Source organism: Aspergillus puulaauensis, chromosome 7, assembly GCF_016861865.1.
Source record: "Aspergillus puulaauensis MK2 DNA, chromosome 7, nearly complete sequence".
Taxonomy (NCBI): Eukaryota; Fungi; Ascomycota; class Eurotiomycetes; order Eurotiales; family Aspergillaceae; genus Aspergillus; species Aspergillus puulaauensis.
The window spans coordinates 3,184,293-3,205,582 of record NC_054863.1 but is presented as its reverse complement, the minus strand read 5'-3'; the positions used below and the strand labels follow the sequence as shown (position 1 = coordinate 3,205,582).

The 21,290-nt window shown below is 50.5% G+C and overlaps 9 protein-coding genes across 9 annotated transcripts; 5 read left to right on the top strand and 4 right to left on the bottom strand.

The window, feature by feature from the left end:
* Window positions 1-49: 49 nt before the first annotated feature.
* APUU_71230S (uncharacterized protein) lies at window positions 50-1,211 on the bottom strand (the record flags this gene model as incomplete). Its single annotated transcript, XM_041696191.1, has 2 exons — window positions 50-448; window positions 513-1,211. The coding sequence occupies 2 exons, from the start codon at window positions 1,209-1,211 to the stop codon at window positions 50-52; spliced, it is 1,098 nt and encodes a 365-aa protein (XP_041561846.1).
* A 3,373-nt stretch (window positions 1,212-4,584) lies between these two features.
* APUU_71229A (aldehyde dehydrogenase family protein) lies at window positions 4,585-6,152 on the top strand (the record flags this gene model as incomplete). The annotated part of the gene is made up of 3 exons (XM_041696189.1): window positions 4,585-4,620; window positions 4,683-5,886; window positions 5,944-6,152. The coding sequence occupies 3 exons, from the start codon at window positions 4,585-4,587 to the stop codon at window positions 6,150-6,152; spliced, it is 1,449 nt and encodes a 482-aa protein (XP_041561845.1).
* Window positions 6,153-6,431: 279 nt separating this feature from the next.
* On the bottom strand, window positions 6,432-7,314 carry APUU_71228S (DUF3425 domain-containing protein; the record flags this gene model as incomplete). The annotated part of the gene is made up of 2 exons (XM_041696188.1): window positions 6,432-7,150; window positions 7,200-7,314. 2 exons carry the CDS (start codon window positions 7,312-7,314, stop codon window positions 6,432-6,434), a joined length of 834 nt encoding a protein of 277 aa, XP_041561844.1.
* Window positions 7,315-8,689: 1,375 nt separating this feature from the next.
* Window positions 8,690-9,310, top strand: APUU_71227A (uncharacterized protein; the record flags this gene model as incomplete). The annotated part of the gene is made up of 2 exons (XM_041696187.1): window positions 8,690-9,101; window positions 9,168-9,310. 2 exons carry the CDS (start codon window positions 8,690-8,692, stop codon window positions 9,308-9,310), a joined length of 555 nt encoding a protein of 184 aa, XP_041561843.1.
* A 1,094-nt stretch (window positions 9,311-10,404) lies between these two features.
* APUU_71226S (DUF4334 domain-containing protein) lies at window positions 10,405-11,304 on the bottom strand (the record flags this gene model as incomplete). Its single annotated transcript, XM_041696186.1, has 3 exons — window positions 10,405-10,575; window positions 10,628-10,904; window positions 11,273-11,304. The coding sequence occupies 3 exons, from the start codon at window positions 11,302-11,304 to the stop codon at window positions 10,405-10,407; spliced, it is 480 nt and encodes a 159-aa protein (XP_041561842.1).
* A 1,337-nt stretch (window positions 11,305-12,641) lies between these two features.
* Window positions 12,642-14,674, top strand: APUU_71225A (MFS transporter; the record flags this gene model as incomplete). The annotated part of the gene is made up of 2 exons (XM_041696185.1): window positions 12,642-13,154; window positions 13,211-14,674. The coding sequence occupies 2 exons, from the start codon at window positions 12,642-12,644 to the stop codon at window positions 14,672-14,674; spliced, it is 1,977 nt and encodes a 658-aa protein (XP_041561841.1).
* A 1,584-nt stretch (window positions 14,675-16,258) lies between these two features.
* Window positions 16,259-16,690, top strand: APUU_71224A (uncharacterized protein; the record flags this gene model as incomplete). The annotated part of the gene is made up of 3 exons (XM_041696184.1): window positions 16,259-16,314; window positions 16,375-16,530; window positions 16,591-16,690. 3 exons carry the CDS (start codon window positions 16,259-16,261, stop codon window positions 16,688-16,690), a joined length of 312 nt encoding a protein of 103 aa, XP_041561840.1.
* A 766-nt stretch (window positions 16,691-17,456) lies between these two features.
* On the bottom strand, window positions 17,457-18,997 carry APUU_71223S (uncharacterized protein; the record flags this gene model as incomplete). The annotated part of the gene is made up of 4 exons (XM_041696183.1): window positions 17,457-17,770; window positions 17,827-18,275; window positions 18,330-18,459; window positions 18,514-18,997. The coding sequence occupies 4 exons, from the start codon at window positions 18,995-18,997 to the stop codon at window positions 17,457-17,459; spliced, it is 1,377 nt and encodes a 458-aa protein (XP_041561839.1).
* Window positions 18,998-19,706: 709 nt separating this feature from the next.
* APUU_71222A (uncharacterized protein) lies at window positions 19,707-20,999 on the top strand (the record flags this gene model as incomplete). Its single annotated transcript, XM_041696182.1, has 5 exons — window positions 19,707-19,859; window positions 19,909-20,275; window positions 20,342-20,459; window positions 20,521-20,585; window positions 20,635-20,999. The coding sequence occupies 5 exons, from the start codon at window positions 19,707-19,709 to the stop codon at window positions 20,997-20,999; spliced, it is 1,068 nt and encodes a 355-aa protein (XP_041561838.1).
* Between the last annotated feature and the right edge of the window lie 291 nt (window positions 21,000-21,290).

Sequence of the window (21,290 nt, the reverse complement as noted above, 5' to 3'; positions counted from 1 at the left end):
TCGGGTGCCGTTTTCTGATTGTACTCAAGGCCTGCTAGCGGCAATTGCATTATATAAATAACGCACGAACTTCTACCATGAATTCTAGGTTCATACTGTTTCTTTGATGTTGGAGCTCCTGTGCTGCCCAGTAATCTTTGACGACTTTGAGGACTGTTCTAGCATTTCCGAGTCCTCTACATTCTTCGGCAAAGTTGGCCAGAAGTGTCTCTAAGAACGGCTGATGCTCGGACTCGGCCATGCATCCTATAATGCACAGTGCCCATACGAGGCCGTGGAGGGGAATCGTTTGGGGCCAAGAGCGGAGCACTTTCACGGCTTTGCCAACAGTTTCCCTGATTTCTGGGAGCGACGCCAATGGTCCTGATGCTAGGGTATTTGATAGAACCAGGGACGCGAGTGCAAATATGAGCGAGACCCATGTAGCTGGGAGGATCTCAGTATCTCCCTGCGAGGGTAGTAAATGTCAGTTTATGATAGTAAAAGTGCTCTATATTCAGTTCAAATCTCACTTTAATGGTCGATTCCAATTCATGGATGCCGTCGTGTAACCGTGCTTCAATCTCCTGGGTTCTCCTCACCAATTGTGGCACACTCAATGCTCCTTTGGCCTTCATGGCGGTTCCCCACCCTCGAAGGTGCGCCAAGTCACCAATAGATATCATTACCCAGTTGTAACAGCCCATCAGGTCGGCCATCTCAAGGTTTAATGTTGGCTTTTCGAGCCATTGTCTGTACTCAATCCGTGGCACCCGGCCGACTGAGACACACGCTAGGATATCGAACCATATTGAGTGCAGTATGAGAAATTCGAAGTCCGGATGAGCTTGGACGTTATTTGGATGGCAACTGTCGTCGACCTTAGCGGTACCTGTGCGGCTGGCAGACGCAATATTACCAAGTAGGGCTTCTGGCGAATGCATGCTGAGGACGGTGGTCACTGCCTCTAGATGAGGGAGCCAATCATACTCCGCACCATGAAATACCTTAATAACATTCAGTGTTACACGGGGCACCCTTTTCAGGATTTTGGTACTCATACCTGAAAGCTTATCAGCATCAAGCTGATTCGGCAAGCTGGAAGCTGTCGCTGAGTAGGGTCTGTGTTCCAGTACGCCGCGAAAGCTCACAGAGCCCCCGCAGCGCGTTTGTGTGATACTCAAATGCCTCGTGGTCCCGCCGGTAGTCTCGCCAAGGATTTCCCACTTCATTTCGGTGCAACACTGAGAGTGCCAGAGCGGCATGATACAGGGGTCCACCGCTACTTAGGGAAGAGAGGAACCAACCTCTATTGCCCAAACGCGAACGAGACCGGAAGTAGGGGTATTGCCAGTAAAAGACTTTGTCGAAATAGTGCATGACCAGAGATGCTGCTCTGGGCTGGAACACATGTGAGGGACCCGGATGGTATAAACATGGGATAGTTGCCGTACTTCTCTCATTCTGAACTGGGATGTAGTCATTTCCGGGGGCCACGCTAGCAATTCCAGAGGTATGGCTGGTCTGCGGGCTCTCGACATCTGCTGAAAGATGCTGTGGGTGTGAATGAGGTGGAAGATCTGTCACCGCTGCCACTAGCGGCGTCGATGGGCTCTGAACAGGCACAAGGGGAGAAGGTGATGTGGTCCTATGCAGTCTATGGCTTGCCGCCTGACGATCACGGTTTTGGGCCCGCCGGACCTTCCGGAAATTTTGCTTCACAGCCTTCTTGATGCGTGTAAGCTCCTGTCTCTCTGCGGTGGCTCCATCCATCCACGAGGGTTTGGTGCCGTAGCCGTGGCATGGAATACATCGATCCCTACACTCGCGGCAGACAGGTTTTCTGATATCGCACTTGCGATGCCGCAGCCTGCAGGTCCAACATCCGGATGGAGATGCCATAGTAGCTGGAGCAACTGTTGGAGAAACAATGGTATGTGAGGGAAACATCATACAGGCTCGTTACGTAAGCGGTCGCCTCGCTTCGACCTTCCCTCTGACACTCGCATCCGCCACGGCCTTCCTTCCTGAGCGTTATCAGTATTGTGTTTACTCTTCAACCAATGCGCCAATCAGTTCTTTCCCTTAACCCTTCCCACGCTCTGATGCGGAGACATAAAAATCCTCGAGGTATATGCCTAGTTGTGCACGCCAAGTGACATAACTATAGAAATAGATCGCCATCCCCACAGCAGCACCGGACTTGTTGAAAATCAAAAGACAGCGAGCCGGACGGGAAGGGCATACAAGAGGTCTCTCGCAGTTGTTGTCTAGATGGTCGGATGGATCAGGGTCGAAGGTGATTGGCCGCTCGAGACTCTCTTCGGAAGCTTTAACTTGGTGTAGATCGTTCTGGTACTCAGCCAGCTCCAAAATAAAGCGCAGTATTGCTGGAACATCTACCGAGTTTAGTCAACGTTCGTATACTAGCGAATAGGGTTTATAGCGTCTACCTGCGTATCGCGCGTGCCGTATTCGGTTGATAAGTAATAGTTAGTTTGTAATAAAAAGTAACTAGATAACCTTTTACAAGAGGCACCGCTATTAAGGAAAAAGAATACTCCAAGTCAAAGAATCCTCTTCTTTATACTTAACGCGGAGAAAGCCCAGCACAAAAAGCAATCTCTCACCAAAATAGGAAGCCTTAAATTTCCTGTTAAAGTTAGCTCATTGTTCGTTTATCATGTATATACAGCTGGAGATGCCGATACTATTGGCTCATTAACATGCCACTGTAGTGGTAGGCCTCAAAAATGGATTTTGCGTCAACGTGCCAGCGCGCGGAATCTATCCTTATACTATAGAAAGAACGAGCAGATTGTAGCTTAGGTATACAAACTGAAGAGTCATGGGCGGCCTAAAGACTGAGACCTAAGTTGATAGCCACTGAAGAATTACAACATAAGCTAATATTGTCCCCCCTACTTTATTTGGTTAACATTAGTGTCAGACTAACCCTATTCTCTATAGTGAGAATTGAGTCTACATTTCCAGTTGGGTGTAAAACCCTGCAAATGGTTTTTAATAGTTGGGTTCTACATAGAAACGACCACGGTATTATCGGTGTTAACTAAGCGGACAAGACAGGCTACCATTACAGAGGTTTCTAAATCTAGTTTCGCCATGACGATAGATGGGAAAGATCGTCTGAGAAGTGCTGGTCCTGTCTATGTCCTGTTTGGGTCGCGAATCTTCATCCTCTGAACCCCCGCGCAAAGACCCCCGCCCCCTACCCAAGGCTTAGTTTATGTGTAGATGCTCACATTACGGATAGGGCCTGAGACGAGGCCATTGGTGAATAGGCCCATAACGCTCTGGGTAGCCACCGCGGGTTTTGTCGTGGACAATGACCACACCGGTCGAAATTGTCCATCTTAACCTTATCCCGGCTTACAAAGAAGCCAGTCCTTGCGCCCCAACATTTGCCGATCCGCTCACCGACCCATGATTAGACAGACTTGCGGTCATCCTCATCGCCCATAGAGATTTGGATATGGAACAACCAGTTCCAACCATCCTGCGCCCCTTCATCCCAGTGCACGGGGCTTAACTCCCGTCCCAACAATGGCGTTCAAAGTTTAGTTGTATGCGAGCAGTTCTAGGATAGCTACTCGTTTACTCTGACAAGCAGCATGCACTTGACTACGTTAGCTAGCAGGATCTTTATTCTCGGATACTGGCTGCGGACGCTCTCTCCGACCGTCATAAGGAGGGCACTCCGGTACGTATTCGACAACTAGGCTGTGGAGCGCGAAATGCGCGGCCTGTCGTCCCCACTGCGCGAAGTGATTACTGGGAAGTAATCAAGTACTGCGTCTCCATACTTAGCCCCGTTCCACGGCGTCGTGGGATCAGAGTCCGCCTCGAAGAGGGCGACGTCGCCCTTATTTCGACGTCGTTTCATGCCGTCGAAGAGTCTAACAGATTCACCACCCGGCCTCTGGTTAAGCCAGTTCCAAAACTGATGTCTCGCGGTGAAATAGAATTATCACCCGGCAGGCCTGAAGCAACCATTGCTTAATTAGTCTATGTAGCTGATACTCCAGGGCTAGGAAGATGATTGAAGAATCACCGGAATCAGGGCGGTCCTGGCCATCGCCATGGACCTAATGTCTCGCAATTGGACAGTGCTATACTTCCTCAGATGTCGATGGAACATGCCGATTACCAAGCGGATTTCGAAGCCATTTGCTCAGATGAACAGCAATGCCATGAACCCCCTCCCACAGACCCACTGTATTGAAATGCCGGCTTCTGTATAGTTGACATGGTCAATACTGTAGATCTGGGATGGTGCTGCTGACTCAATCCAGGCGTTTTCTCGGACTTAACGGCTTTTATCCGCAAGTTTCCTGAGGAGCCCGACAACGCGACGTGATTGATGACACTGGGAGTCTCAAGGTCAGTATAGAAGCGGAAGAGGCAAGTTTCTACAGTTATCCATCACAGCTTTGATTTGCGATCATGGCTTAAATCGAGGGTTGCTGGCTCCGCTCGTGTATACTATAAAGTCCTCGCCAATTTGCTGGAGGTGGAAAGTCGTTCATAGCTCTACAAAGTTCCGAATCCAGCAATAAGACATTGTGCGCTACTATACAAAGAAAGATGGCTCCTGAAGGCAGATTGTTCATCAACAATGAGGTAATTGTTATTCTTCTTTGCTCTACAAGGGCGAGGTTGAAGTGGAAGCTCACGCTCAGCAGTATGTCCCGTCGTCGTCTGGGCAGACTTTGACAGTGATCAACCCTGCCGATGACACCATTGTCACCGACCAGGTTCATACGGCCAGTTCGACCGATGTTGACCATGCCGTATCATGTGCCAACGAGGCCTTCAAGTCATGGAAGAAAACGCCCTCTAAGCAGCGTGCAGCCACGCTGCTGAAGTTTGCCGACATTCTGGAAAGGCACGTGGACGAGATAGCCAAGCTGGAGTCGATCGCGATGGGGGCCCCAATTAGCCTCGCTCGCAGAGTTGTCACTGCGCAGCCTCCGATTTGGCGTTACTATGCCGGCCTGATAGGCAAGCTAGGTGGAGAGATGTATCCCGAGGAGGAGGAGGGTTACTATCGACTGGTGAACTATGAACCGCTGGGAGTGTGTGCGGGTATTGCTGCCTGGAATGGGACGCAGCTGTTTGCCAGCTGGAAGATCGCCCCTGCTGTGGCTGCGGGCAATACAGTCGTGTTCAAATCGTCCGAAAAGTCTCCCCTGGGTGTGCTTTATCTGGGTGCCCTGTTCAAGCAAGCCGGCTTCCCACCAGGCGTCATAAACCTCCTATCTGGCGCCGGAGAAGTTGGAGCCCAGCTTGCTTCCCATATGGATATTGCAAAAATATCCTTCACCGGATCTACTGCGGTTGGTCGTCAGATCCAAATCGCTGCTGCCAAGAGTAATCTCAAGATTGTCAGCCTGGAACTGGGAGGCAAGTCCGCGTCTTTGATTTTCGCGGATGCCAACCTCCAAAATGCCGTACTGCATAGCTCGCACGGGTTTTTGTTCAACAATGCCCAGGTTTGCACAGCATGCTCTCGCATTTTGGTCCAGGAAGACATCGCGCCACAATTCGCGGAAGCCCTCAAGACGGCTTTCACCGAGGTGACGTCGACGATTGGCGATCCTGCTCTGGCTTCGACCGGTCTAGGGCCCCTCGCCGACCGATCCCAGCTCGAAAGAGTTGTTGGATTTGTTGAGAGGGCCAAACAGCAAGGGATTGAGGTCTTGGTTGGAGGTCGCCGACGTGAAGGCCAGCCCGGCCAGTTTATGGAGCCCACGATTCTCGTCAACCCAGACACGAACAGTGAAGTCTATACCCAAGAAATCTTTGGCCCCGTAGCTGTGATCAGAACGTTCAAAACCGAAGAGGAAGGAATTACTTTGGCCAACGACACCAACTATGGTCTTGCTGGTATGAACACCTGTCGTCCTGTTGGTTGCGCTTGGTACTGACCCATACCTTCACTAGGGGCAATTTCTACTTCCGATGTGACTCGTGCCTTGCGAGTGGCGAGCCAGATTGAGGCGGGTACTGTGGGGGTCAATAGTGGTCCGATGTTGTCAACTGAAACGCCATTTGGCGGTTGGAAGCAAAGCGGTTATGGTCGCGAGAGTGGAATCCATGGGCTCCGTGGGTATCTCCAAACCAGAAGTGTTATGATCAACATGAAGGCATGATTGACTCGGCAAGAAGGCAGTTGAGGTGTCGTGTGAGCTCATCTCAACTATGTTGCCACGATGATGGATCGCGTCAGTATATCTAAATAGGAGATGGAATCGAGAATCCCATGAGTTTATTTTTTGAGTTGCAAAGCGAGCCATGGACTCGCAGTTCGTAGAGGAAACAGCTTGTGCGAGTGACCAAAGGCGGAAATAGTTATAGACGACGGTGATAGTAAGCATCTATGGGTTTTCTATACAGGAAGTTTTAATGACAAGTGGACTACATCGAGTAGATCAAATATATCGGAATATCAGATTCTCCCCGCGCTTCGAACGCCAATTGTTGGTGGAATCAAGAAGCTTAGAACAGCCTTGTACAACCCACGACCACTTTTTCAGAAATGGCTCTGTTATCTCCCAATTTCTGACATCCCAGGGCTCTCCCCAAACCAGCAGCCCAAGTCCAAGATCGGAATCGCCCCAGAACCCCATGATATCGTTACAAAGCTGCTGAACACCCCAATCATTCCCAGCTTGGATTAAGTTGTCCCGCATCCTGGGCAATGGAAAGAGATCGAGCCACGTATGATGGGGGATTTCCATCTGTGCTTTGGTAGGTCGGAGATTAGATGGAATGGAACTATAACGGGATGCCAAATCAAGCGATGAGGACGATGAGGCGAACGGAGAAATGGCCGACTTCTCCATGTATTTCACCGACCATCCAAGCGAAGCTAGGTTTTGCACAAACGCACGAAGGACATTGACTTTTGTGAGGGTCAGGATATGATCTGCGGTTGGGTCTCCGTGAAGATAGCTGCGGTACGCAGTCTGAAAGAACTCTTGATATTGTAGAGCCTTGGATTCAGAGAACTGACGAAGCATCTGATCAACGTCCGGTAGGGGGTGAATGTCAGATATGCCAGGGGTGATCTGATCGGAAGACTGCACTGGGGTTTCGGCACCGGAATCCTTGTTTGTCGATAACTGTATACGAAGGCGCTTCCGCCTTCCTTCCCAACATTAGTTATTGGCGCCTCAACAGACGGGGTGTGAGTTTACGGTATGCCCGTTGGTTGATGCGGTTTTGCTGCCTGCGACGTTCGGAAGGGACGCAGGGACCAAGTCCACGAGGGCCGCCCGACGACGTTGTGCGTTGATCGGAGTTTGACGGCATAGTAAGTGCCTTGGATTGAATGAAGACGCTTTTTCACGGATGCAACGTAAGCAATCTGGAAGCACCGGAGGTATGCGAGGACCAAATAGCCCAGATATGGGACTGGAACTCGGCACGATGCTGATAAATCGTAACCGTAATCATTTATGACATTTCAGAGGGATCACGGAGTTAAGAAACCGCGGTCTTTACAGTTGTCACATATTCCCGTTAGTAGCTTAGTTAGTTAGTCCCATGGCACTGCTGACACAGCCCCACCTATACGGCGCAATTAGGGCTTCCATATATGGCCAGACGCTGAACAGGACTGATTGTACAAGGCAAGACTAAGTAGCCACCATTTTCCGAAGGGGTATAGACTTCTGGCCTGCGTCGTTAATGTCCACCAAGTCGACATATTGCCTTCTGGTGGATGCCTGGTTCCGTGACCTGTTCTACTATCCATAGTCAGATAGTATCGACGTATTGTTAGCCTATGTGTCATGGGTGCTGCCGAGTGGAAGTCCCGGTCAAAGTGATCGGGATCAAAAGCACTGCTTTGACTGAAGGTATTAGAGTTTTCGACGCTCCAACCAGTCGTGAAACTAACTTCTTCCATCTCAACCTCGGTGACAAGATCCGGCATAGGAAAGCCGCGTGAGCTCGCGAAACCTCGGTATTCTTCGTTCAGGGTGATATCAAAATTGGATCTTATTTTCGAATGATTCCGCATTGGGGCCGGGTCAAAGAAATTAATGTGGTATGAGTCCCTTGCATTCAAGCTATCCCTATTGGAGGGGGCTGCAACGGCAGGATGAACGTACAAGTGCGCAGCTTCGTAGTGCAGAAGAGGAGCGTTAGGGGATATGTCTGAGGATCGTCTTATTTGCCGGTCACCAACGGGCTAAGGTAAAACAGCGTTCATTCCACGGGATAAGGTCCTTGGCAGAGCTCCAAACCTACACCTGTGGCGATGGCCAGTGAAAGTAATCATAGAACGATTTTCTGGGCTCAGATGGTGAACGCTGCTAAGTCCGGAAGAGCCAAGCTGGCCCAGACAGGATGTCGTCTTCTTGTGGGGTTGACAACCGTTGGTCCGACGTCTTCCAAACCTTAATGGCCTCGAGTTATGTGCATAAGCCGGATGCACTCGCCCAGCCCCGTCAGTCTCGCGGCGAGCCATGGGTCCGTCGAACCTGATGGCAGTCAGCGACCCGCTACCACGCGGCACCAGAATATTCTAGGGCCCGAAATGGTCGATCTCGCCACGCACACTATCTCGTAGGGCTGCCAGAACATCGAAGAGGCACGTACTTAAGGTGGGAAGGGCCTGAACAAACGTCAACCGAACTGCCAGGTACTATCCTGTAGTGTATTTCTCAAATCAACAGCTACTATGCCTTCATCCACCATCTTGATCACCGGAGCCACCGGCTTCATTGGCGCCCACGTCGTCCGAGACTCCCTCGAGGCTGGCTACACCGTCCGCTTAAGCATCCGGCGCGCCAAGCAGGCCACCCAGCTGCGCCAGCTCTTCCCGCAGTACGCGGGCCAGCTGGACTTTGTCGTTGTCCCGGACATCACCGAGAACGGGGCGTTCGATGATGCGCTGCAAGGTGTGACGTTTGTCTTCCATCTGGCATCGCCAATGGGGACCCCGGGAGATCAGATTGCACCCGCCGTGCAAGGCACGCTATCCTTGCTCGAATCCGCCGCGAAGCAGCCGTCGATCCGGAAGGTCGTGATCACCGCATCCGTCCTGTCATTCATGCCGCTGGACTTGGAGCGGAAGCCGACGGTCATCAAAGGTAGGCTACTATCCCTGATCGGGGTTCCCAACCCTCTTCTAACATCGCTTGCCCGTGGGAGTCTAGAGTGCGACGCGCCTACCCTCACTCTAGGTCCGACACAGCTAGCTTCTCTGGATCCTATCTCTCAATATCACGCCAGCAAGATCGCGTCGTACGATGCGACGGCCAAGTTCTTCGGCGCGCCACCCACATTTCACGATTATTAACCTTCACCCCGTCTATGTGTACGGCCCGAATCTACATCCGACGACGAGCGGCAGTCTGGGCGGTGCAAATGGATTCCTGCTGACCGAGCTGTCGCGCGACAACCCCTTCACGGACCAGTTCAGCGGCGTGCACGTGTCGGACGTGGCGGCGGCCCACCTCAAGGCGCTGGACTACCAGCCAGCAGGTGTCCGGTCATACCTGCTGGCAGGCCGGGACCGGCCGTGGAGCGATGTGCATGCCTTCCTCGATGCCAGGTACCCCGGGTCGGGGTTCAAGCTGCAACCCCGGGACAGCGTGGTCTGGAGGTTCGACGCGGGGCGGGCACAGCGGGAGCTGGGCCTCGAGTTTCGGGAGATGGAGGCGCAGGTTGGAGATGTCGTGGAGCAGCACATGGCGCTGCAGAAATAGAAAGGAGCTTCGGTATCTGCAGACCAGCCTTTCAGCATTTTGAGGATATCGAGCAGATTGTCACGCTCCGTAGCATTTTCGTCGTTGCCTCTCGCGGGGGATAACAAGGGACACAGAACACCACGCACACGCCGACTGGAAAGCATGGAGTGGGAAGATGGCTGTATAGAACTATAGCAAGATGAAAATCTTTCTCCAAACCGGCCTTAGATGCACTGGTGCGTCAATTAAAGCCCCGCCCAGTTAGTTATTCCTGGTATCATATGCCGCGCGTATGGTAGTTCCTCGACAACTTAACCAGTTTACTTAATTACACCTTGTCGTCTATGATCAGGAAACTTTTGCATGGACTCGCGGTAGAAACTCGAGCTCCCCAACAAGAAACCTGGGCCTACTAGCTCGTTCTCCTAATGTCGTCTGCACAATTCCCCTTGTTTGTACTCCTGTTCTTGTGCACTTCAACCCTCCTTGCCCTGTTCGGAGCCAGCCATCCTCCAAACTTCCACCTCCCTTATAGACTCCGTCACACACATATATATATATACATATATCTAGCGTTTTGCTCTTACAACTTGTGAAACAAAAAGCTTCTTATAAGTTCCCAACTCGACTAGTGGTCTGAAATGGACACATATGGTAAAACAAGGGCTCTTTGACGCTTCTTTCCGCCCGCTCTACTGGCTGCTCACTTGTACAGATAGAAGTAATAGGTTCCATGGACTTTGACATCCTGCAGCTTGTTCTCCATTGCTCCCGCAATCATATCAGGGCTGACGCGCCGGAAATGGTCGATGATGGGATGGTTGTCGTAGATCATGGCTGTCGAGAGCACTCCCCGAAATTCCACCCGTCGAAGCTGCCATTGTCAGCGGACGTTCTGGACCCACGGGGCAAGGGCTTTAACCCACCACAGCATGGCCAGCCTGGTCATTGAGGACCCGCTTTCCCTCCTTCTGAACCATGACGGGGTCCACCTCTTCCGTCGAATGGAAGGTTTTGCCCAACCACACTATGTTTTCCAACGAGGCATGGGTTGGGTGGCCGGTGTCGAAGCTCCCACCTCTCCATTCCCCGATCAGTTCTTCTGGAAGAACTGGCCGAAGCCGATTGTAGACCGCCTCGACGTCGGACTCATTCAGCTTTCCTGGCCTCTCGGTAAGAGCTAAAAAGTCTTGCTCGGCCGTCCTACTTCCGCGGTCAGCTATGCTTTTGGTGGTCCTGCGTCACATATCCCCGAGTGGAGGACTAACATTGTGGCTTCTAGTGTTTTGATTGCTCTTCTAATGGATGTATTGAATGAAAAGAGTCGTGTCTGCTTTCCTTCCGTAGGCTGACATATAAGCTGGAGATTGAGTGTGTCTGCAACACTATATATCCCAGGAAGCTAGCTGCAGACCACCCCCGAGCCGGCCAGGTAAATATTCATTGCCTGGTTTTATCGGACTTAACGGCGCTCACCCCAGGTAATCATCTATGATTACTCCGCGCTTGAGACATGCAACCCAAAAAGTGTGGGAACCTGCCAAGGGCTTGGCTCCGTCGAGCATACAAACCACTCTTTGCTCTTCATACTGAGTGGGCCCATTGAAATTGGTAATTCAATACTTCGGAACAATAATCCGATTCCAGATCCTTCCTCGTCTGCCACCACCATGTCCAGGCCCTCTTGATTGGTGACCTGGGATGATGATGTTGTATTATTTCCAAAAAAGCAGACTGGTAGACAAGATTGCAACGTAAAAAGGCCCATGGTGGGTGAAAGGCCCAGGTGCAGCTATGCATAATATCGAAACCGTGACCGACGCGACTGCGCCCCAGCCAGACTATTCGGATTTAGGGAGCTGTAGACGTATGTCTAAGTGGAACGAAGGGCTCATTTAATGTAGACATCCTATGTAAACGAACGTGGCTTGTTACTGCACCCATAACACACCCATTCATGCCGGCCCACATGCTTCGCTCAACACGCGAATCTAGGGCTTGCCAGGTCGGTTGGCTTCTACTGTTTTCTCTTGGGCTGACAGTTGGAAGCAAAGAATGTGTTCTGAGAATCATCTCGGTGACACTGGCTCAGCATGAGGATGATGAATCGCCGCTAATTTGGGGCCTCTGTTGCAGCATTCCGCACTGCCAATTCAAGGGCCATGCTTGAAATCAGGCTTGGGGGTGGTGGGGATTGCTCACCGAGGTATTAGCGACAGGCTAACCACGCAATGGCTCCCACTGACCGCCATGTTGTCATGTTCTTTCCGGCGATTCGCTCACTGGCTTACATGGTGTTATGTTGCAAGATGCGAAACAAATTGAAAAATCCATCCCACCAGGTTTCACTCGCGGGTTCAAGGTACTACCCCCCTATTCAACCAAAATCTCAGTTGTATCCAGCAGACTTGACCGTGGGCTGGTTCAAGGAGACTTGGTTGCAGGCAATCAGCGCGGTTTTGCCGCTTCGAATCATCCAAACTGAGGTACTAATAAACTCTCTTGCAGAGATTCTGCTGGAAGTAGCAGGTGGTGATCATCATGATCAGTCAGGACCCGCCCATCTTCAACTCAGGGAATTTGTTATGTATACCGGGTATCTCGGCAGTGATATGCGTCGTGATTCTAGAGGAAGGTTTAGATTCAGAGACGTAAAGGTCGGTGTCTATACCATACAGCACGGGGACCAAGTTAATTGGATATCAAGTGTAGCTTTCGTACACATAGTGCAGCACTAATTTCCGGCAACGCAGCTTGATTCCTGATGTCAAGAATATGGAAGCTACCGGCCAATATGCCCGCTGATGCTGTATAATCGTATTGTCTTGTGATTACTCGACACCGGCACCTTAACTCCGCGCCAAGCGAGAAACCAAGTTCAATAAGCCCTAATCCCGGATGTTGACCAGGCTTTGTTCTTATGAACACTTCCCTTGCCGCATGTACACAAGGCTTTTCTTTCCACATCAATCGCTCTCTCGACCATTTGAACTTCATTCATTTTCACAGACTTTCCGCCAAGGGTCGTCTCTATCAAGAACCAACTTGATTTCGAGTGTCGAAGCTGGGCTTCGGCGTATGGCAGTCATAAGCGATGTGGAAGGGGCCCGGGAGGCAGCCCCATTCCCTCGATTCTCTTCCAAAGTTCCTTTCTGGCGTCTTGTTTTCGATCAGAGCGCGATCACAGAGGAAGTTCTGCACTATCACTGCGAAGGCTCTGGTACTGAGAGTGACCCATTCATTGTGACGTGGCTGCCGAGAGATCCACGCAATCCGATGAATTTCCCAGCGAGCACAAAATGGTCAATCACGATCTTGGTTTCATTTGTCACCCTAACCGTCGCGCTGGTCTCATCGGCATTCTCGGGCGGCATGGGCCAGATGGTCGCGGAATTTGGTGTCCAGGAAGAGATTGTCATCCTTGGTGTTTCGCTCTTTGTTTTGGGCTTTGCTGTGAGCTATACTTCATATCAGCCGGATTGATTCAATTGATAGAACTAACATTAAAGGAGATTGGGCCATTGATATGGGCACCACTGAGCGAGGTCTTTGGTCGTCGGCAGATGTTCACGATCAGTTTCGCATTTCTTACTGCATTCAATGCCGGAGCGGCCGGGGCTCAGAACATCCAAACCCTTATCATCCTTCGATTTCTCGCCGGCTGTTTTGGCTCCTCGCCTTTTGGGAATGCAGGTGGTACCATTGCTGATATGTTTCCCGCCTTGCAGCGAGGAATTGCGGTTAGCCTTTTCGCTGCAGCGCCCTTCCTTGGCCCAACTATCGGCCCTGTTGTTGGCGGGTTTCTTGCAACAGGTTCTGGTTGGCGGTGGGTCGAAGGCTTCCTAGCTGTCTTTTCTGGCGTTCTTTGGCTTAGCATCGTCTTATTTCTACCAGAGACTTACTCCCCGGTATTACTGCGCCGACGAGCAGCTGCATTGTCGAAAGTGACCGGCGATGTCTACAGAAGTAAACTTGACGAACATGGGCCTATTGCACTGAAGAAGACCCTCCAAACTGCGCTTTCACGACCTTGGATCTTACTCTTCCGCGAGCCGATTGTTCTTCTTTTTTCCATCTACATGTCGATCATATATGGCACACTCTATATGCTATTCGCAGCCTATCCTATTGTCTTTCAAGAGGGCCGGGGCTGGAGTGAAGGAATTGGTGGCCTTGCATTCTTGGGCATTCTCGTCGGTATGGTTCCTGCTGTCATGTCCACGATTCCCGAGAATCTACGCTATGCCAGACTGTGCAACCAGGCGAATGGCCGTCTCCCTCCAGAGATCCGGCTTCCACCAAGTATGTTGGGAGGCATTACGCTACCTATCGGGCTCTTCTGGTTTGCCTGGACGAATTCTCCTTCCGTTCACTGGATGGTATCCGTTACTGCAGGTGCACCCTTCGGATTTGGGATGGTGCTTATTTTCCTGAGTGTCTTTAACTACCTCATTGATTCCTATACTGTTTTTGCGGCGAGTGTCCTCGCTGCAAACTCTGCACTTCGGTCACTCTTTGGCATGGCCTTCCCTCTTTTTACCACTTACATGTATAGCAACCTAGGTATTCACTGGGCTTCATCCATACCTGCCTTTTTGTCTATCCTGTGTGCCCCATTACCATTCGTTTTCTATAAGTATGGTGCTCGAATTCGACAAAGGTGTACTTTTGCTGCCGAAGCTGACTCCTTCATGCGCCGTCTTGATGAACAGAGCCAGATTGCGACGGGAAAAGACGAACAAACCATATCAGGGAATGAAGAAAGCAGTGCAGGCCAGTGTAATCAGCCTTCATATGAGGCAAGCGACATCAACAATTCGTCCAAGGTTTCTTCATACACCGAGCCAAATATATCGCGAGCGTGCTGCCAGCCCGGACAATCTATTCAACAAACGACGACTGCCACACAGTATGAAGGGAACCCGTACGACCTTAACCAAGTGAACACCCAGCAGTCGGCAAGTGGTGTTTGAAGAGTGCTTTCTCCGGAGTCTGAGCTACACCATATGCCTGGTAATCCACGCACACTACTGTTTAGATTACTTCAAAATGGCAGGCCTGCCTATTCCAGCATTGTAATTTCGCTTATCGTGCGTAATTAGATTGAACTTCTTGGGGAGGGAAGAAGGGCTATTCCCAGTGCCCCGCTAACTGTCACAACCGATACCAGTATTAGTTTCTTAGATAACTAGAATTAGATATTATAAGGTATAACCAGTATATCCCATGCCTTCTTATCTACTGCTATCTCTACCAGCCCTGTATACCCTGCAGCATTGTATTCCTGTACAGCTGCATGGATGGCTGACAACCACTCTTCCTTAGGGCTTGACTTAGCCTGATATAGCCAGATAATGGACATCGTAGCACCTTCATCAAGAAGGCCAGAAGGGTTTCCGTTCGCATCGCGATACATTTCACTCCCTGCTGGATCTGACATGCTAGCAACATTAAGCCTTTTTAAAGCAGCAGTGTTGCAACCAACATGAGTGTTGAGTGCTGTTATCGATGAATATGGGTCATGGATCAATGTCATCCAACATTGCCGCTGTTACTCTGTCTGGTGTCATAGAGTGGAAACAATTTTTTGCAAAGGATATCCTCCAAAGACTTGCGGTGTACCAAGTCGAGTTTGCGGAGGGATTGACCCAGGAGTAGGAGGTGCATATGTCCATCAATAAAGCCTGGTAAGACAACTCTCTGCGGCAGAATGTGATGCTGCAATATGGAAGCCAGTTTCGAAGAGATCATCTCGCTGTATGATCCAATGCCCATAGTTTTCCCAGCTTGAACCAGCATACTGTCTGCAAAGACTGGCTCTTCAAAAAGGCCGGCATGTTCATTGGTCAAAATACGACCATTGAAGAAAAGGTAGGCAGCCGTCATCCTGCGGGACAGAATACTTCGGCCTCTATATTAAAACAAGAAAGTAGGGTGCGGTGTGATAAGGGGAAAAGTATGGGAATCTATTATAAAAGTCTGGGTAGTTCACTGAGCTGACAATTCATCAACATATCTTGATTATATTGTTCAAATACCATTCTAGTAAAGCTCTAAAGTGGAGTCTTCCCTCCGAGAGATAAGCCTAGGGCTACTGCGGCCTCTTGAAAGCACTTTCTTTCTTAAGACGGGTGATGGTAGAAGCTGCTGTCAAGCTGGCTAAGTACTGTCCTAGAAAGTTCCAGATCATTACTTTTTCAACTAGCTATCATGACTTAATATGGGGAGTTATGTGGGCCACTTATCCTACTGGTTAAGAGTATGGTGGTCGAATTATACTAGGTTAATTCACTGTACCTGCACTCTATGCCTATTAGTCCCATTTACGATACGCCAATGGCTCATATGACTAGGAGGCTGGTCTTTGATTGATAGGCAAACTGTTGGTCCATGGGTGGAAAAACATGGGTTCGCGGGGTCAGATGGCGGTTGACGTCATTACCATTAATTCTTGGGTGCATGTACTTAAGAACTGCATTTGACACCCAGATTCAACATCGCAATGCTTATTGAAACATTGATAGGAAACATTGACACTAGTAATTGCTGATACCATCATGTCCCAGCGCAAGCCCAGTACAGTCGAGGCAATCCGCGAAGCGCGTGGAGAAGGGTATGACCACCTAAACCTACCTGGAAAAAAAGACCACCTCACCTAATATCGGATGCATAGGGTTCTCCAAGGCCCGATCGGCTCGGAAACTCAGAAGAACTCAGAAGCCCAGAAGAAGAAAGTGGAGGCTATGTTCTCGGCAACGAAAGGCCAGGAAGATCCTCTGGCAGAGCCATACCAGAAACTGCGTGATAGCCCTGCCCCTGCCGCAACAGCGTGCGTATTTTGTTGTCTTTTTCCGTTTAATTTTGATCTCAGATGCTAACTCAGTAATAGCACTCATCCGAACCGGCGGATGAGCGAAGCAAGTAGGCGGATCTTCGCACGGAAAATGCACGAGATGGGTGAGGAGCCTGAGGAAGTACTTCTTCTTTAGCAGCCACTGCGTAAACCTGAATATTTGGCTGGTATAAAAGTTGGCAATCATAGCAAGCATTTAGCTGCATCACTCGTTATCTGTGTGCCGAGTAATTACGCAGTTTTGTGCATTTGTCGGGGCTAGTTCCATAAAAGCAAATTTGTAGCATACTGGCATCATTTGCTAGCTCAGAGTAAGCTCTGCAAGGAGTTGGCCTTCGGTAGATAAAGACGCCTCCGTGCTGATCAAGAACTCATCCGAACTCAGAGACAGTAACTTCGCATAACTCCGACCTCGTATCGGTGTATGGCTCGTCACAAAATAGGCCCCCAAAACATGATTTGATCCCGCTCCAAGGCATTCCAAGGGGTTTCAGCTTTTTGACTGGATGATCAAAAATAGGGGAGTGAGTCGAATGGGGCAATCGCTGCTCCTGAGAACAGTACTTATGAAATCCATCATTAACCCGAGGCTAAATTCAGGTGTTGCGGGCGAAGAACCCGTGTTTTGGAAGAACCTTAATCTCATTATGATCTTCGGCTTCGTACCCCTTGTATAGCTCTTGCGGAAATGGCGTCCAGCTAGCTTTACCTATTAAGAGGGAGTGGAGAACCGGACCCAATGAGGCCGGAGGCGCGAAGGATCACGAAAGAACTTATACTTGAATATCATACTTGAATATACATATTCTGTTACCAATGTACTAAACAGGTGAAGATCATGCTTGCTAGCCACCACTTGTGAGAAATTATGGGATAATCAGTATCCGCTACATACAGTATGCCTATGCAACCTCGGCTTCGATGATCATCTCGTATTGCTGAGGGTCGGGCCAGAAGTTGACAATGTTAAAGCCAGCTTCGGTCAGCAACTTCTGCCATGTCCCCTGCGTTCGCTCTGCAGCCGACAGCAGCGACATCATCTCGACGTCCATTGTTGTCTGGCTAATACTGGCGCCTGTTGGAGGGAGAACGATGTCGTAAACGAGGAGCTTGGAGTACCCCTTGACCATGGCATCTCTAGTATTAGCAAGTAGCTGCTTTGCCTTGTCATCGGGCCAGTCGTGGAGGACCGCATGCATGAAGTAGGCTCGACTCCCTTGACTCTACGTCAGTATGGTTATATGCCTTTGTACCATGATCATGAACCCTTACCTTTCGCCGGCTGTGGAAGCCAAAAGTCATGAACCATGGCAGTTATCTTGTCATCCACCTGCGCCTTTGCAATTATTTCCGGCAGATCCTGTAGAATGAGAGCCCCCGCAGGGAGTTCCGGGTGCTTCGCAAGGACATGGGAAATGTCGATTCCGGTGTTTCCTCCGACATCAACAACAAAAGGAGATCCGTTGTCCAGAGTGGCCCCGTCCAGCAATCTGGAAGTATCGTACACCTTGGTCCACGGCGTCTTCCATGCGGTCCAGGCCTCCATGTGGCCGGTGAAAGCTTCATAGTGGGTGGGACTCTGCTGAAGTCGCCCGAAGAAGTCGAGGTTATCCGTGTCAGTGTCGGTGTAGTTATTCGACATGAAGTCCGTGGGTTCTTTGTAGGATGTCTTTGCTAAGTAGCCCGGCAGGTTCTGGCCAGCCGCCAGGTATTGATACGACCTGTTCAAAAGCCACGGTAAGTATAGAAGCTGAGCAGGGGATGGTGCATCTTACGCTGCTTGAAGCGAGGCCCGAACCTTGGTGCTCTCATCGCCGATGGCGTACGAGAAGGGAGTCGGCTTGAATTTGTCCTCTGCGGTTTCTTCAACCACATAGAAAGCTGCCAGCAGGCGGAAGAATCGGCCTGTTGGACCTGTATGAGTGCTTCTGAATGTTACTATCGTGGGAAGCGACTTACGCAGTAGATTTGTTTCAATGGTGGGAGAGGTAAGCTGGACCAGTTCGTCGATGGACTTCTCACCACCTCCTGCACCAGTCCAGGACTTCCAAAGGCCCAGATCGATGCATGTCTGCAGAGCGGCGAACACCACAGGGTGTTCGAAACAGAACCCCCACGCACGCTCGTAGGGAGTCTCGACTCTCGCTAGCAGTCGACGTGCAGCAGCGCGAACCTGCAGACGGTCGACTTCATTGCCGCCAAACAACTGAGGCTTGACTGCATCAAGAGCCGAGATTATTCCCTGGGTTTGAGGGGGCTCATCAAGAGAGGCGGTGATTTCCTCGGTTAGAGTGGACACTGCGCTCTTGGAGGGCTCGGCTCGCTGGTCGATAAAGATATCCTGGGTTGCAGTGGACATGATGCTGATGCAGACTTCGTCTTCTCGGCACTCTCGGGGTGAGATGTTTTGCATGAGAGGCTTTCTGCTGCTGCGGGCTGTCATATTTATGGCTGCATTGGCTGCTGGACCAGCAAGCCCGGCTGGACACTTGCAGACCACCAGTACCGTGAATCAACCCACTTATTGACTGAGAAAGGGGCAATCCCCTGCTTAGTGGCGTCCAAGTTCCTTCCCACGACCAAGGAAAGTTTACACACGAGCCACCAGCCGATCGTCGCATCTCTGCCGTGTTTGCGGCGATGTGTCAAATGCTGGGCCAGACCAGGGACTTAATTCCGGCCAGGGCTCAGCTGCAAATGGACCGTTGTCGCAGCCACAAAGTCTAACACGGACTTCCTCACGGCAGCGCATTGACAGGCCTGCACAGGAACTCCACCTGTCACTTTTTTCGCAGGAATTAGTGCCACTCGGGGCGCCTCGCGGATGGCCGGACCGGCGCTGGAGTGGAGTCAAACGTTGTTCGCTTGGCCAACTGGTGCTCGAGCCTCTAGATCCGGTTATCTTTTTTCTTGATGCATCTATTCCCTTGATGGGGATCACGGTGGCCGACTTGGACAGGTCTAGTGTCAAAAGAAATATCACAACTGGACCGAAGGACTGCCCTGTGTCATTGTCAATTAAAAACTCGAATCCCCTGCCAGGCCAATGCACCCGAGGTAATGGCCATCTTACTTTGAAGGTTGCCGTCTCTCCTACGAGTTTTCCTCCCAATCCTCTGGGTATTTTTTCAAGTCTCACTGCTCTCCTCAACATGGGCTACTACGGCGGCCTGGGTCCCATGACCAACGGGGTCCATTGGGCAGAGACCATCATCATTGCTGTCTTCGTGGGACTCAGATTCTATACACGACAGCATATATTGAATGCTGTTGGTGTTGATGACTACCTGTGTTGTCTCGCCCTGGTGAGCAGAACGACGAGCTGCCAGCAGCATGGAAGCTGACGTGCCCTAGGTCCTCCATATCGTTTACACTATCTTCGTCAGCATTGCAAGCCACTATGGGCTGGGGCGGTTGGCCGCGGATGTCGGGGATATGACCGTATACTTTGAGGCCGTCAAGTATGAATTGTTCAGTCAAGTTGCAGGGATTATGGTCATCGGGGTGGGCAAGCTGGCCGTTGGCACATTTCTCCTCCGAATCATCCGCAACAAGGTCCAAATCGCCTTCATCCATGTCTGCCTTGTGATTACTGTCATCATCACTTTGTTCGCCAGCATCACCGTCGTAGTGCAGTGCTCCCCGGTCGAGAAGAGCTGGAACCCAACAGTCAAGGGACACTGTTGGATCAATTTCTCCAACGTTGGCTACACTGTCGGATGTAAGTCGGCGTCACTCTATCCCAGCTTTGATGGGCACTGACTTGGTTGCTTACTTGGTTGTACAGCATGGTTTGTCGCCATGGACTTCTCGTTCGCAATTCTCCCGTGGTTCGTTGTCTGGGACCTCAACATGAAGCAGAAGGAGAAAATCACCGTGGCCTGCGGTCTCAGTCTTGGAATCTTGTACAACAGCCTCTCCTCTTAAGTGTTTTGAAGAACCAGCTATCTGACATACACACCCCAGTGCCGGTGTTTGCGGTATTGTCCGCACTGTGGCCCTCTCCGGCCTGAATGCCTCTGAGTATATTTGTACGTCTCCGTGCGGTTCCCTCACCCTCCAGAAGCTGACTGTCACCAGATGATACTGTTCCAATGCTCATCTGGTCCGCTACCGAAAGCTGCGCAACAATTATGTGTTCATCAATCCCCGTCCTGCGACCTCTATACACGCGTCTCCGGTACGGCAAGGATGGCAAGGGAAGCTCCACTGGAGACTCGAGCTACAAGCTTCCCATGTATGCCAAGGGACGGCATTATGGAAGACTTTCCAAATCTGGTCTGGACACTACTGTGACCGGGGCGACTGAAACCGTCTACCCAAAGACCGTCATCACCCCTGGTACCAACAATGGAAGCAACGAGGATATCCTTCGCGGTGCTGCTGGCATCGAGAGGACGGACGAGATTTCAGTCAGCTATGAGCAATTCACACGCAAGGCGTGAAGCACTGACTGGTGGTACGATATCGTCAGTGAGTATGAATCTATTTACACTTTACATGTTATTCTACTGTTTGGCTCTATTTGCATTGGTCGGATTTGATACCTCAGCTCGTCGCGTTACGCTCGGGTTTATTCTGGAAACTATGTTCTATTGTGACACTATTTAATTTATTATATTCATCGAGGACTCATTACCATAACTTTAAAAGTTCATTTTGACGAGAATCTCGCTTGTTCATTGTCAGGCTAAGTGTACCTCTTTGGTTGCAACGAGACAACTATTACTATAAAC